The 14,617-nt window shown below is 36.3% G+C and overlaps 3 protein-coding genes and 1 long non-coding RNA gene across 5 annotated transcripts; 1 reads left to right on the top strand and 3 right to left on the bottom strand.

Moving 5' to 3' along the window:
* Positions 1 to 290: 290 nt before the first annotated feature.
* LOC138936370 (fatty acid-binding protein-like) lies at positions 291 to 1,514 on the bottom strand. 2 transcript variants are annotated; one of them, XM_070301725.1, is made up of 3 exons: positions 1,182 to 1,511; positions 655 to 759; positions 291 to 587 (listed from the first exon to the last, which is right to left on the bottom strand). In XM_070301725.1, exons 1-3 carry the CDS (start codon positions 1,422 to 1,424, stop codon positions 531 to 533), a joined length of 405 nt encoding a protein of 134 aa, XP_070157826.1. In that variant the 5' UTR covers positions 1,425 to 1,511; the 3' UTR covers positions 291 to 530. The 2 variants fall into 2 exon arrangements, with proteins under 2 accessions (XP_070157826.1, XP_070157825.1); XM_070301724.1 differs by having other exon boundaries at positions 291 to 759; positions 1,182 to 1,514.
* A 2,947-nt stretch (positions 1,515 to 4,461) lies between these two features.
* Positions 4,462 to 7,245, bottom strand: LOC138936660 (malectin-A). Its single transcript, XM_070302249.1, has 4 exons — positions 6,556 to 7,245; positions 6,290 to 6,472; positions 6,166 to 6,223; positions 4,462 to 6,084 (listed from the first exon to the last, which is right to left on the bottom strand). Exons 1-4 carry the CDS (start codon positions 6,925 to 6,927, stop codon positions 5,876 to 5,878), a joined length of 822 nt encoding a protein of 273 aa, XP_070158350.1. The 5' UTR covers positions 6,928 to 7,245; the 3' UTR covers positions 4,462 to 5,875.
* A 1,455-nt stretch (positions 7,246 to 8,700) lies between these two features.
* Positions 8,701 to 11,698, bottom strand: LOC138936661 (uncharacterized). Its single transcript, XR_011447413.1, has 3 exons — positions 10,308 to 11,698; positions 10,003 to 10,075; positions 8,701 to 9,457 (listed from the first exon to the last, which is right to left on the bottom strand). It is a non-coding gene; the product is annotated as an uncharacterized lncRNA (long non-coding RNA).
* On the top strand, positions 11,237 to 14,530 carry Hsc70-4 (heat shock protein cognate 4). Its single transcript, XM_070302248.1, has 3 exons — positions 11,237 to 11,344; positions 11,470 to 11,689; positions 12,442 to 14,530. Exons 2-3 carry the CDS (start codon positions 11,485 to 11,487, stop codon positions 14,190 to 14,192), a joined length of 1,956 nt encoding a protein of 651 aa, XP_070158349.1. The 5' UTR covers positions 11,237 to 11,344; positions 11,470 to 11,484; the 3' UTR covers positions 14,193 to 14,530.
* Positions 14,531 to 14,617: the final 87 nt, after the last annotated feature.

The raw sequence follows: 14,617 nt of genomic DNA, 5'->3' as shown, positions 1-14,617 counted from the left end.
TTTTTATTTCGTTTGACATCTGATCATGACACAGTATTTATTTTGTTTGATGAATCGTGTTGTACCGATGGCTTTCAAATATGCAGCGAACGAATGTTCCGACACGAAATCGGGAGATGTAATCTCGTGGATATGAATTTGCCTGGAAGCGCGCGCGCGACAGTCCTTTGCGATATCGATGAGACTTGTACACACGCACAATATTCAACCTGATATGCATTATAATATGGCCTCGTGTGTTATCAGAGATCATAACTTAGCGTTTTACACGCGAATGCGTGATATTCCGATTTTTTTGTGTATTTGTCACCATTTATTTCTTAGAATTCATACTTAAATAAATGACATATTACGTTTGAATTTGATAATATTCAGTGATGTACGTCCTCTATCGTTCGATCTAATCCATACCATTGAGGAAATTGATGGAGAGTAATGTAGGAAAGATTTTCTTTAAATTTTGATCCTTTTAATAGAATGATCTGGTATATCACGTATTACATACTATATATTTAAATAAGAAAATGGCTTTACAGTCTTTTGTATATACGCTTGGCTTTAACATCGCTTCTATTGGTAGATACGTGCTGAAACGAAAGGAAGAAATATATATAAGAATCTTTGTAACGTTATTGCATTCAAAATTGCACTTACCGCGATCATTCCAGTGTCCGTGAATTCGTAGACTCTGGTCACTTTGAGATCCGGAGTTAAAGAAGTCTCAGTTTTGAAGCCGTTATCTTGTTTCGTGGTCACGCTCTGCAGCAAGATTGAAAAACGTAACAATTATCGCTTTTCTCCTCGTCAAAAGACCGAAAGATTGCTTCCGAGTTGACCAAATCAATATAAAAATTATTTTAATCAATTTTAATTTTATATAAATATACATTAGATCTTGTGTGGGATATATATCCCCTTAAACATAAGAATAATAATATAAACAAATGATGTGTTTATTTAAATTACATGTGGATGAAATAGATATGATATAGGTAAATGTTATATTAATCATTGAAATATATTAAATCCCCCAGAACTCTCGTAGAAGAATAAAATATTTCAAGTACTAATCTTAAACGAACTAAAAGCGCTTTCAGAATCTTCTTAAACTTTCTTTTTGTCATCTTCCGGATTATGATGCGACCCTCTCGCTCATTCAAGCAACATTCGTGCCAACTCACCTTGAAACTGACGCTCTGAGATGGAAATCGCTCATCGTAGACGTCTCCGAGCTTGAAGGTGCTGGTGACGGTCTTATCCTGACTGGTGACCGCGACTACCCACTGATCGCCGTTCTGCTGGATCTCCACGACCGGCGTAGATTGCAAGAACGTGTCCGTGAGCTCGGACTTGCCAATGCTCTTGATAAATTCGTCCGTGTTCTCGCTCGACACATACTGGTACTTGCCGACGATCTGTGCCATGATGACCGGTATAAAGTAAGGATTAATCGTCGCGCACACAAGTCAGAGGATCAAGGTAAGCCGTTGAAGAAACACTCCCGGCGTGTCGAAGCGCGCCGGCTTTTATAACGACATCCGTGGATCCGGGGCTAGGAGGGAGGGGAAAGAGATTTTGTTAAGGGATATCTCTCCGCAGGAGAGAGGAAGAGAACCGCCGGCCAATCTGCTGATGATTCCGGACAAAGTATTCGACGGATTATATTATCCGTCGACGGACGGATAGAGACCCATCGTTCTGTCGTCGTTGCTTCTGATGTGCCCTTCGCGCTTGTCGAGGGGCCGAAGGGAGACGCCGCATTTATTCGCGTCCATTTGCCGAGCACTTGTGCGTTAGTTAGTTGCAACTTACATCCTGCCCCGGCTCTCGGAACGGGTAAATTTAATGTCTTTCTTGATACACAGAGGAGAAGGGTTTCTATCATCGGCAATTTCATTTTACTATATATATTTTTATAAAATTACAAATTATATAGTAATACAATATTGTTTAACTAAAACAATTATATAAAATATCTAACTATTACTATTAAATTTATCATATGTGAATTGAATTGATAAAATAATCAATACAGATTAATAAACGATAATTATTACAAAGTCGAAAAATTTAAATACGTATATTTGTGCATCGAGTTAATCGATGGAAGATTGACATTATGTAACAAACAAGATCATCGTTTCCATCACCAACGATAAATAAACAACCGTATTCTCGCAAAGGGAAAATTGATAACAAGATAACTGCAATTTAATTCTTAGGTATCGCTTTGATATCGTCAATTTCCTTGGGTTCTTTATTTTTTATCGCCTATTTATCCCGAGAGTGCATATCTTTTTAGTTAAAAAGTTACATCGCCCTTATCGCAATGGAGCAAAGTTAAACAAGACAGATAGGTGTTGGGTAAATCTGCGACAATTTGAATAACACTTGAGACATCGATCACACAAGTGTGTTTGTGTGCCTATCTGTGAGAGATATGAAAGTACATAGGTCGCATATATATATATATATATATATATATATATATATATATAAGCGCATCGGATTACACGTCACCTGTTCCTCAAGTAATCTTTCTCTCTCAAGTAGTCTTCTCGAACGATTATACAGACATATACGACAAGATATTCTTAGTAATAGTGATATCACGCACAGAAAATAACTTTCGATTCAAAACGATTCGTATAGGTGACATCATATTGACAGGGAGTGTCACAAAATCATTGAATGTTTTTTTAATGGCAGATTTGTTGGCCAATTCGAAATCGATTTTTCAAAAATATTATTTATTTCAATATTTCAAATATTTTCATCATATCTTTGTAACTAAGTATCAAATTAAAAAATTCTATTAATTTAAATATCTATATATATATATATTTAAATTATATATATATATAAATTAATTCTATTAAACTAAACTGCATCTGAAGTTTTTGATTAAAGAATGTAGTTTTGTTATCTTTCTAACTCCCTAAAATTTAGTTTGCGAAAAGTCTCTTTTCCAATTTCTTATAACTTGAGCATTACAATTTTTACTGATAATGAGAGGAAAAATCGACTCCGATTTAACCAAGGAATTTGCCATTAAAAGCACATCCGGTGGTTTTCGGTCATCTTGTGTACGATATATGTATCGTATCTTGTCCAAGAGTCAAGAATCAGCTCCAAAGAGCGATCGCTCCGCGTTTCACGGTCACCAGACGAGAAGGTCAATGATCATTATTTATTAGTCATCATATCATCGTTGCCATTAATCGAAGCGGTAAATCATATTTATGTAATATTAATAAAAGGAGTGAATCATATAGCGAGTAGATATATTTGCAGGGAAAAAATGTATATATACAAGAAAATTCTGTAAAATAAACAGAAGAAACATATAATCTATATAAAATTCTGATAATATTTTTATAATATTTTTTATATCTCGTATATACCTTTAATTCCTACTTTCATATGAAACTATCAGAGAGATCAGCTCGCGTCTGTTTACACGTATACGTTTGATTTTCATCATCAATCGCTTCGATATGATAAGAAATATTATATATGTATGGCTCTTCTTTGAAGGGAACATGGGACAATCGCCACTTCTCGCAGATTGCTTGTCCCCGCCTTCCAAAACCATAAGTATAGCCATGAATTGACAGCTAATTGCCAGCGACGAGCATACATCAAAGACTTAGACGATGCGTTCCGCCGCGTCGAGTCACGTGACGTCTCCGTCGTCTCGTATATACGGGATGAATGAGCTTATTCCTATTAAGAACGTACATGTATGTACGATTCTTTACGTTGCACGATGCTCAATTGAATTTATTGTACTTATAGTGTATATCCTCCCGGTTGTTGGTTTGCAAACAATTGTATAATCGATAGTTGACGATAAAGCATCCAACGATTTCCTTCGATACTGCAAAATGATATAAGTCATAATTCTAATTGATTTATATAAATTTATATAAAACATTAATCTAGAAAAATATCTCAGTTAAAGAAACTAATATTTATATTTAAAAAATCATTACTTTTCATACAAGCGATTCGATTTCCACGCGAAACACGTTCAAAGAGCAGTAGAAGAGAGATAGCAGTTAGATAATCATTTGTTTCTTCGAGAAATATATGAAGCAATAAGATTAATGTCTCGAATTATAAAACTCAGTAGAAAAGAAAAAAAAATACGACGAATAGATTATTTCTCACTGTTTTGACGCTGAATACGATTCCGGTTCACATATTTTACTTTATCATATGTCACACAATTGTGAAAAATCTACAATTAAAGTTGCAAAAATGGGCCATTTCAATCAATCTTATAACTTATAGTATAAATCGTATAACTTATAGTATATATGACATTTGCAACAAATTTCTCAAAATTGTAATGTGATAAAGCAAATCAGAATCTATTAAATAGATCAGAATATATTTAATATAAAAGAATACAGAAAATTATCACACTTGTGTTAAAAAAAAACTTGTTTTTTTATTGAACTGTGTTATCTATTAGATAATTTATTAGATAATATCATTTAATATGTATATATGTGTGTTATATAAGATTACAGATTTGAGCCGATAAACATGAATTGAGGTTTCGTTTTCGTTTGTGGAAAAATACGGAAAAATATATAAATAGTCTCTTATTTATTGTTCTCTCTCTCTTTCAAACATGCAAAAAATTAATGTTTTATCGAATCTATATACTTTTATTGAATTTATATACTTTGATATTTAATGGACTATAAGATTCTTAACTGCTTAATCATGATATCTACATTTCGATAATGATTCTAAACTACGAGAGGTTTATTTTAAAACTATATAATCCATGTCGCACGCGCACATTTAACATACCCACACAAATTCTCTATATTATAAAATGAAAGAAGAAAGCGTGTAAACAAAACATGTACACAAAATGTTTCATGATATATAATAAATCTTATAAAACACACATTATTAGAATATAAAATAAAGAAACAAGAAAATTTCATAACAAAATTCACATCCTGGAAAAACCATGTCTCAAGATAAAACTTATTAAGTCAACTATATTTACCTGATATATGTGAAATATTTATGCGTAGATAGTCTCAAAATTCTCAACTTTAATTTTTAATGACTAAATTAATCTGTATTTAACATTTGATTATTAAGAAACTAAAGGTTGAAAAGCTGCAACTAATGATGATCTCTTTCAAAATGCATTGAACTTTTTCTTAAAAACTAACGATTTTACAAATTTGTTGAAAATCAAATATTAAAATTAAAGTTGAATATTTTGAAATACTTTATACACTCAGATATATTCTCTACTTTCATTTATCTCTTTAAAGTAACCATTAATGTCAAACATCAAACTCAAAGCATCAACAATTTTTTTTTCTCTAAATTTAAGCAATTAAAAATTTTTAAAGCGCTTTGTGACGCTATCAACAGATAACATATAATTTAATTATAAATAAAATTTATTTTAATTTTAAAAATTAAAGTCCAAGCTAATAATTTTAAGAGTTGAAGATTTATATATATATATATACTTATATAATCATCTAATTAAATAAAACTAGACATTTAAATGTTACAAAGTTTTGTGTAAAAAGGACAATGTCTTACTTATTTTTCATCCGAGAAATGTGTGAAGTGTTGCAAATAATCCAAAGCGCTAGAAGGCGGATGGAGAGGAAACCCACCCCACACATTATATCTAGATGTATAAATTAATAATAAATACTTTTTTCACCCAGTTTCTCTTTAAATCTGGCAATGCAAAGGAGCATTAATTACTAATTATCTATTTACATATTTAAACGTTCTCCCATGGATCGAGTGAGCCTAAACAATCGGGAACACTGTTACCCTTAAGTACAAGGCATTTCTATGCATATGTGCGTTTGTTTGCTTATAATTTACATAGGCAGAACAATAAGGGAATAAAAGCACCAATGGCTACGAAAACAGGTAACATTACAGATGAATCATCTATCGAGTACGGGTCGGGTGTCCTAGGTCCACTCGTGTGTCGACTACGCACAGTAGTTTCTTCTTCCTCTTCCTGCATGCTTTGATATTCCTCTGGATCCTGCGGTATCGGTCCCAACTGCGGTATATCTGTATAAAAATATAATTGACAATAAGAAAATTTTTGTTACAAACAAAGACTAATATCCGTTAGAATGAAGAAATACAAACCTTCTAAGGTGCCTTTCACAACAGCTATAGCATTTATTTTCGGATTGTCCCGGTAACCCTGTAAATTACAATATTGATACAATTACATGCTGTATCATATATATAAAACATATTAATCTCTTACCTTTATAAATTCTACTCTTATCTTTCCTGCCAAAATGTCTGATTCTTCGTCATTGTATATTAATTTTCCTTCTTGTACCCTGAATGGGACGTATTCGTCATGTGCAACACCTCGGCCGACTCTTTCGAAGATATCCAAATCGGCGACCACGGTATGATCACCATTCAGCACAACATCAAAGACCTGCCCAAAGGATTGTACGTTATGAATTTAATCGAGACAATAGTTTTCAAGAATGTAGTCACCATTTCGTGGAGGAAATTTACCTTCATATTTGGCGAATTGAAGTAAACTTCGCAGAACTTGAGTATCAAAACGTAATCACCCTCCTGGCTAATCGGCACGTCGTATCCGAACGTACTGTGATGATAACGCTCGGTCTGATAAAGGATCTGGTCCACGTTGTTGACGCGTCCTATAATCAGCTGTTTACCGTAATCGGATGCCGTGCCGACCTTATTCATTAAGGGATCCTTGGTGTAACGTATTCCATAACTGTCCGTATGCGACTCGCCGCCCGCGTTTATCGCGTATATCACCTCCAGGCAATGCGATTCGGGAATCTGGGACACGCCAAGTAGCAGCGACAGCAATAATATCGCCGAGAGATTATTGGCATTCCCCGTTGGCGATCGCATCCTTAGAACAGACGTGTCATTCGCGGCTTGAGAAAATTCGGCTCGTGGAGCACGTGGAGCAGGTGCTCATAACTCGTCCTTCAGGATCCGTCGTTGTCGTCGTTGTTTCTAGGCACGTTCCTTGCCAGGAATCGCATCGAATCGCAATCGCGTTGATCTTTATATCGCGTGCTGCAATCAAACAGCACGTCGAATGGAATCTGCTGATTTTGTGAGAAAATATTGATATACAGCTGATATGCGGCCATATGTGTAATGCGATCTGTTATTTAGCTAGATCTCCGACTTATCGACCGCACTCACAATCAGTTCTTGTCATGTTAAAAACGCCCATCATATGTCGCCACTTTCCTGTTTTATATCCGTCAGAGATTTTATTATATATTTTTTTTACCTATAATGCAGAATATTTTTTGCAGTCGCACAATCGATTGAATATATGTTATATATTAGATATAAATTAATTATTAATATCTAAATACATTGAATTATATTAGAAGTAAATATAAAATATATATTTGTTTCTATCAACACATACATTTTATTTTTATTTCTACATTTCAATGTAAGCTCGTTATATCGATCTGATAATCAATGAATAATGTGAGTTAAAAAATTTCGCTTTTGTGACGTTGAAATGTGAGAAATTCGAACAACAAAGAAACATCTTGGCTTTACTTTTTTTTTTTTTTTTTATTGATTACGTCACGCTCATCCTATCGCAACATCTGTTTTCTGTTCATCGAATTTATTACTAATAATTTACAAGCGACACAACGAATTTGTGCCCGTCCAAAATAAATCTCTACAGTCTTATATTATATCGCTGCTATATTTATTCGTCGAGGTCTTCGCGCTTATTTTCAGTGACAGCAAAGTCTCAATGAAAATCAAAAATACTTCGCGTGACGTATATTTATGAAAATATATATATTTTCCGCATCATGATGCACATTTGATTTTACGCATGCACTTTTGTACATATGGATGTTCAACGACAAATTTTGATTTAATAGAATCTCGATTTGATATATTTACTTATCAAGTTTAAAAATTATAAAATATATAATAAAAAAAGAGATCGTCAAATTGAATTTGTACTAAAAAAAAAAAAAAAATTAATTTTAAAATTAAGGAAAAATTAAACACTAATAGTTGTTGAGAATTTGTCTCCAATTCTTGCGGAGACAGTCAAATAATCTGCTTCCGTTCGAAACAAAGAGATTAAAGATTCGGAAACACCTTGGATATTATTAAAAGGGACACGTGGGCATCTGAATGTGATCAACGAACGAAAAAGAGAGAGACAGAAAGAACAAGGACGAACCGACATATTATTGTATCTTTACTAGAATATAAACGAGAGATTTCGGATAAAACGAAATATATAATATCAATTTAACGAAAGATTTTGTTTCAATCATAAAGTAGATTAAATAATTTAATTGTAAGACGTGGATTTTCTTCATTTTACACATCCTTTCATTAGTAATTATTAAAAAACTTTCGATGACGAAATAACCGAAAATATCAACAGCAGTTTTTGAAAGTTTCCATAAAAACCGAATAATGGAATGTTAGCGTTAGAAGAAGGGATAAGAAAGAAAAAGAGCTATACTATATATGTATATATACCTATTCTCTAAAAAAAGGACAGATATATATGAAAAAAGAAGAAAAAGAAACGAAAGAAAAGATTTTGTATAAATATAATTACGAACGACAAATGTTATTCTGAGAATGAATTATTTCGTCGATTAATCATCAGATCATTTCGATAATATCACAGAGTCATTATTTCATATAACTTTCGTAAATATGTGTGTGTACTCGATATTTTCAGAATATTTTAACGATGTTTCACAGGTCGCTTGATAAAAAATTTAATTAAAACTCTGTTGTGTTTATATAAATCGACTTTCTCCTTGCGAAAGCTATTTCCCTCGCGTGAAAACTATGAAAAATCGCCTGTTTAACTGATTCTTTATATTTATAAAGCGACGAAAAATCGCTATGGTTAAAATTAACTAGTTGTGAAACAACCGACCCATCGGCTTTCTTTCTCTCTCTCTCTCTCTCTCTCTCTCTCTCTCTCCCTGTGGGTTACCTCCTGCTTGAATTTGTGTATGCCTGTTCCAAGGAGAAACCGTTTGCGGTACATTGTTGTATCGCAGCTTCCTCAAGGAGCCGACGTTAAAAACCGTTACTGCTAAACGCACCTGGCCTGATCTGGCCTAGCAACACATCTTGACCTACGATGGTTCATCAAATAAGAATGTATCGTCAAATATTACAATTTTTTTTCCACAATAGCGTATTTTATATACAGTAAAATATTCCATTAAAAATACATGAATAAATTAATACTGAATTGATGAATCTCTTCTCTCTCTCTTTAAGTTATATTTCCAACCATAACATCTCGACAGAGAAAAAAAACAACATTTGTTTTCTACCTTTTCTTTTCATATTTTGTTTCTCTTTAACTTTTTCATCTTGATCGACATCGCGCATTATTTCTTATCTCTCTCTGTAAAAACGTACATATTATCGATATAAAACATATATGTTTCAAATGGTAGATTATAAGCTGTTTTTCGAGATAAGCGTTGATGTAAGAATATAATTCGCTAATTCTACTGCGAATAAATGCGTCATCAATGACTTGTGATTTTTTTTGACTTGTGTGTGTGTGTATGTGAGAGAGAGAGAGTTATTTCCACGCGATTAATTTCGTTGTAATTTAAATAATTTTTATTAATGTAAAAATTTTACTTTTTACTAAAGATGATCATAAAGTTCTCTCGCGTCTTCGCGCGTGTTTTATTTCTTCCATGTATACGTTATATTTTTCCAATATACGGTAGAAATATATCTGATAAAAAAAACTTTCTATTGTTTCGCTGAACGTTCGAGAATCTCAAACGGTTGCGTTTATCCTTATATCGACCGCATGAATCGCACTTGTAAGTTTTTTCCATGCAAACGCAATAAACTTGACGCGCGTGTCCGTGGTATCATGCGATGAACATAAAGTCGCTCGTGTATGCCTTACACAAGAAACGTATGACTCACACGTGTATAATTTTTTCAGACCGCCGATTATATATTTTCCATGGAGTAAATGTTTCTGGTCTGTCTAAAATAGCTAGAATGTAGATATCGATTTAATCAATATAGAACTGTGCAATTTTATGAGATCTTAATTTATTATTATTATTAAAAAAAAAAAGGTATTTTTTTTTACAATAAATAATGTATAACAAAATTCTCTGAAAATTGTCGCCCATTAAAAATAAATAATGCAATTTCTAAACGCATATATAAAGAGAAACGATTTCTATATTTGACTTATATACAAATGTAATAAAAATTGTTACCGTGATTTGGAAAATCAAACAGACATATCCTGCCAATTATACATAAAATGAATATTGGATTTTCTCTCTTTCTCGAGGTCTCCAGAACTACACGTGTATCTAATAGTCGCATGTATTTGTTACTATAGCTTGAAAAATCGAACTTATCAACATTATATAATCGCGTAGTGTAACATATGTCATACGTGCATATGTAATTTTCCGCCCACAGAATATAATCTGCACTCTAATATCATTAGTCGTTATGAATTGTACAAGATTCAATCATGCAACTAGATAAAGTTCGCGAAGGGCTCGTTTTCTCTCTTTCTCTCTTTTTCTCGCATTAATATATTCCATCGATGCTCTGTCAAAATAAAAATGCTCCGTAACCTACGTGAATACTCTCTCGGAAAACGCGCGCGGGAAAAAGAATCGATCTCCTCGCGTGATCAATTTACCATGACGTCAAACACGCGAGTGTGCCATGAAACCTTGGACGCTCGTATCGCGCACGCGCTAGAATGTACTACGCGTTTCTAGAATCAGGCCCGCGAACATTCTCCATCTTTCCATCTTCCATATTTCGTTCGACTTCCGTTGTTCTAGCGTCGAATTTTCCCCGGTGACGGATTTCCCACGTGTCCGTCATTATCACATATACGACGTCCGATCGTCCAAGAATTATTCTGAATTCCGGCGAATCGTATTCGTTTCGTCGCGAGGTTAGGAATTTATTTCTGTTCGATGAACGGCATTTACGGACGCTCGATTGATTCCGGCAGTGGTGGGGGAAGGGAAAGGGTGGGAGAGGACGTCCCGTGGGTCGATGACGCTCGGCCTATCGCGCATCAGGCTCGAACGGAATCCGGCGCTGCGATTGGTCGGCGCATAGTTCCTGCGCCGTGAGAACATTCCAGAACCCATCGGGCTTTATATATACAGCTCGTGGGCGCGGACTTGGTTACTCACGTTGCGAATCGTCAAACGAAGAACTTCTTCGCTGTCCTACTTACACGGAAGTGTGAATCTTTATCGAAGCGCAGAAAGATCAAAAGGTATTGTGTTCTCTCTTTCACGATCGAGGGTGTCTGATTTTTTTTTTCTTCTCTTTCTTTTTTTCACCGCGCGTTTCTCATCTTTCGGCGTTCCCTCACGGAAATCTTATCCTCGTGTCTTGCAGAATCGAAGAGAAAAAATGGCGAAGGCACCCGCAGTTGGTATTGATCTTGGCACGACCTACTCCTGTGTCGGAGTCTTCCAGCACGGCAAGGTCGAGATCATCGCCAACGATCAAGGAAACCGCACGACGCCCAGCTATGTGGCCTTCACGGAGACTGAACGACTCATCGGCGACGCCGCCAAGAATCAAGTTGCCATGAATCCCAACAACACCATTTTCGGTAAGTTGCCGCCTCTTCCTCCTCCTTGTTCGCTCATTCGCTCGCTCTCTCGCTCGCTCGGTGTATGCGGAAATGTTAATTACGTTAGCAAATTAAATCGTGACTCGGCAAATTTTCAGGAATCGACTTAGCTCGATATCGATGCGAAAGTATTTTATCTTATATATGTCGGGTGCATAAAATTTAATTTATTAATGGCGTACTTTATTGATTAACTCTTGTAAGACACTTTTTTTTTTTTTTGCTCTGTTGGTCACATGGTTCATAATATTTTGTTAGAGACTTGGTTGCCTCAATGAGCTTGAGAAAAACCTAAAGTTTATGTATATTGTTTTACATTTGTAGAAAATGGTTATGTACAACGAAAATTAGAAAATAGATTATAAGCACTTTTTTACCGATTAAAGTCTTCGAGATATTCTATTATTAAAACATCGATAGACTTAAAATGATACGTGTGATCTGAAAGGATTAACATGACTAAAATTGATATAATGTCATACATGAAATATCTTAACATTACATTATGTTATCAATCTTGCACTATTATTTGAAAAAGGACATATTTATTTGATAAACAAGTAATAATTGAATCTTTCGATAAATATACATAAATAAGTTAAGATTTATTTTGAATAAATGAACGTAAAGATATTGTGACATTTAATCAAGTTCATTCTCATAGTTTATAAAACATTAATTACAAGATCTTCAAGATTACTAACATTATTTTATCATTTTAAATATTTTAGATGCCAAGAGACTGATTGGACGTCGCTTTGAGGATCCGACCGTTCAGGCTGACATGAAACATTGGCCTTTCACCGTAGTAAACGATGGTACCAAACCCAAAATCCAAGTACAATATAAAGGAGAGACGAAGACTTTCTTCCCCGAAGAAGTGAGTTCGATGGTTTTGGTAAAGATGAAGGAGACTGCAGAGGCATACCTGGGCAAGACCGTTACCAATGCCGTGATCACCGTCCCCGCTTACTTCAACGACTCGCAGCGTCAGGCAACCAAGGACGCTGGTACCATCTCGGGCTTGAACGTGTTGCGTATCATCAACGAGCCTACCGCCGCCGCTATCGCGTACGGTCTCGATAAGAAGGCCACCGGCGAGAGAAACGTCCTAATCTTTGATCTCGGTGGCGGCACCTTCGACGTATCGATCTTGACCATCGAGGACGGCATCTTCGAAGTCAAATCAACAGCCGGCGACACTCATCTGGGTGGTGAGGACTTTGACAACCGTATGGTCAATCACTTCGTGCAAGAGTTTAAGCGCAAGTACAAAAAGGATCTAACGTCGAACAAGCGTGCTCTACGTCGTTTGCGCACGGCCTGCGAGCGAGCCAAGCGTACTTTGTCGTCGTCCACGCAAGCCAGCATCGAGATCGATTCACTGTACGAGGGAATCGACTTTTACACCTCCATCACCCGAGCGCGCTTCGAAGAACTGTGCGCCGATCTTTTCCGCGGCACTCTCGAACCCGTTGAAAAGTCGTTGCGCGATGCCAAGATGGACAAGGCCCAGATTCACGATATTGTCCTTGTCGGCGGTTCCACGCGTATCCCCAAGATCCAGAAGCTCCTGCAGGACTTCTTCAACGGCAAGGAGCTCAACAAATCTATCAATCCCGATGAGGCTGTGGCGTACGGTGCTGCTGTACAGGCGGCTATCTTGCACGGCGACAAATCCGAGGAAGTTCAAGACCTGCTCTTGCTTGATGTCACTCCGCTTTCTCTGGGTATTGAAACTGCTGGTGGTGTCATGACTGCGCTCATTAAGAGGAACACCACCATCCCGACGAAGCAAACTCAAACCTTCACGACCTATGCAGACAACCAGCCTGGTGTGTTGATTCAAGTATACGAGGGTGAGCGCGCCATGACCAAGGACAACAATTTGCTGGGCAAGTTCGAACTTAGTGGTATCCCACCAGCACCTCGCGGAGTTCCTCAGATCGAAGTCACATTTGACATTGACGCTAACGGCATTCTTAACGTCTCCGCCGTGGACAAATCCACCGGCAAGGAGAACAAGATCACCATCACCAACGATAAGGGCCGACTAAGCAAGGAGGACATCGAGAGGATGGTTAATGAGGCAGAGAAATACCGCAGCGAGGACGAGAAGCAGAAGGAGACGATTGCAGCCAAGAACGGTCTGGAGTCCTATTGCTTCAACATGAAGAGCACGGTCGAGGATGAGAAGCTCAAGGACAAAATCAGCGCATCAGATAAGCAGACGATCTTAGACAAATGCAATGAAATCATCAAGTGGCTTGACGCGAATCAGCTCGCCGACAAAGAGGAGTACGAGCACAAGCAGAAAGAGCTCGAGGGCATCTGCAATCCGATCGTTACGAAACTCTATCAGGGCGCTGGTGGTATGCCCGGTGGTATGCCAGGCGGCTTTCCCGGAGCCGGCGGTGCCGCACCCGGTGGAGCACCCAGCAGCGGTGGCGCGTCCGGACCTACCATCGAGGAAGTCGATTAAGAGTTATCTCTTACCTTCTCGACTTGCTACTGCCCATCGTCATTACCGCATTACCTAATATGCGCGATTAAACGAATAAACGAACATAGAACAATTACACACAACCACGGTCTTCGCTCTAATCATTCCGTTTTTATGTATACGTTCCTTTAGCGCACGTCGTCTTTTATTAGAGTTCCTTTTTTTGTATTCTTTCGTCGAAGTAAATGCGTATATGCTTTATTTACTTATTTATTTTATTTGCGTACTGTGTACTTATGATTTATTCCGATAAAGATCTACTTTGTTAATCTTCTATGTTCCAGATTTCGTAAATATATAGAGCGATTCCCCAAAAATTGAATAACGTATTATTTTTTTATCCCAATAATAAACACTTAGGAAAGCACGATAATTTGATATGTAATTTAAAACAGTAATATACA

This window comes from Polyergus mexicanus, unplaced genomic scaffold (assembly GCF_030449975.1).
Source record: "Polyergus mexicanus isolate NDT 795.1 unplaced genomic scaffold, iyPolMexi1.0 SCAF_9, whole genome shotgun sequence".
Classification (NCBI taxonomy): domain Eukaryota; kingdom Metazoa; phylum Arthropoda; class Insecta; order Hymenoptera; family Formicidae; genus Polyergus; species Polyergus mexicanus.
The sequence above is the reverse complement of the archived record's forward strand: the minus strand, read 5'-3'. Positions and strand labels throughout refer to the sequence as shown.

Excerpts from the sequence above, each read along its gene's own strand:
- LOC138936370 (XM_070301724.1), bottom strand. The coding sequence starts at position 1,424 with ATGGCACAGATCGTCGGCAAGTACCAGTATGTGTCGAGCGAGAACACG. Across the intron at positions 760-1,181 it reads CTCAGAGCGTCAGTTTCAAG|AGCGTGACCACGAAACAAGA; the intron begins GTGAGTTGGCAC and ends ATCTTGCTGCAG.
- LOC138936660 (XM_070302249.1), bottom strand. The coding sequence starts at position 6,927 with ATGCGATCGCCAACGGGGAATGCCAATAATCTCTCGGCGATATTATTG. Across the intron at positions 6,224-6,289 it reads TAAGAGTAGAATTTATAAAG|GGTTACCGGGACAATCCGAA; the intron begins GTAAGAGATTAA and ends TGTAATTTACAG. Across the intron at positions 6,085-6,165 it reads TGTGAAAGGCACCTTAGAAG|ATATACCGCAGTTGGGACCG; the intron begins GTTTGTATTTCT and ends ATTTTTATACAG.
- Hsc70-4 (XM_070302248.1), top strand. The coding sequence starts at position 11,485 with ATGGCGAAGGCACCCGCAGTTGGTATTGATCTTGGCACGACCTACTCC. Across the intron at positions 11,690-12,441 it reads TCCCAACAACACCATTTTCG|ATGCCAAGAGACTGATTGGA; the intron begins GTAAGTTGCCGC and ends TAAATATTTTAG.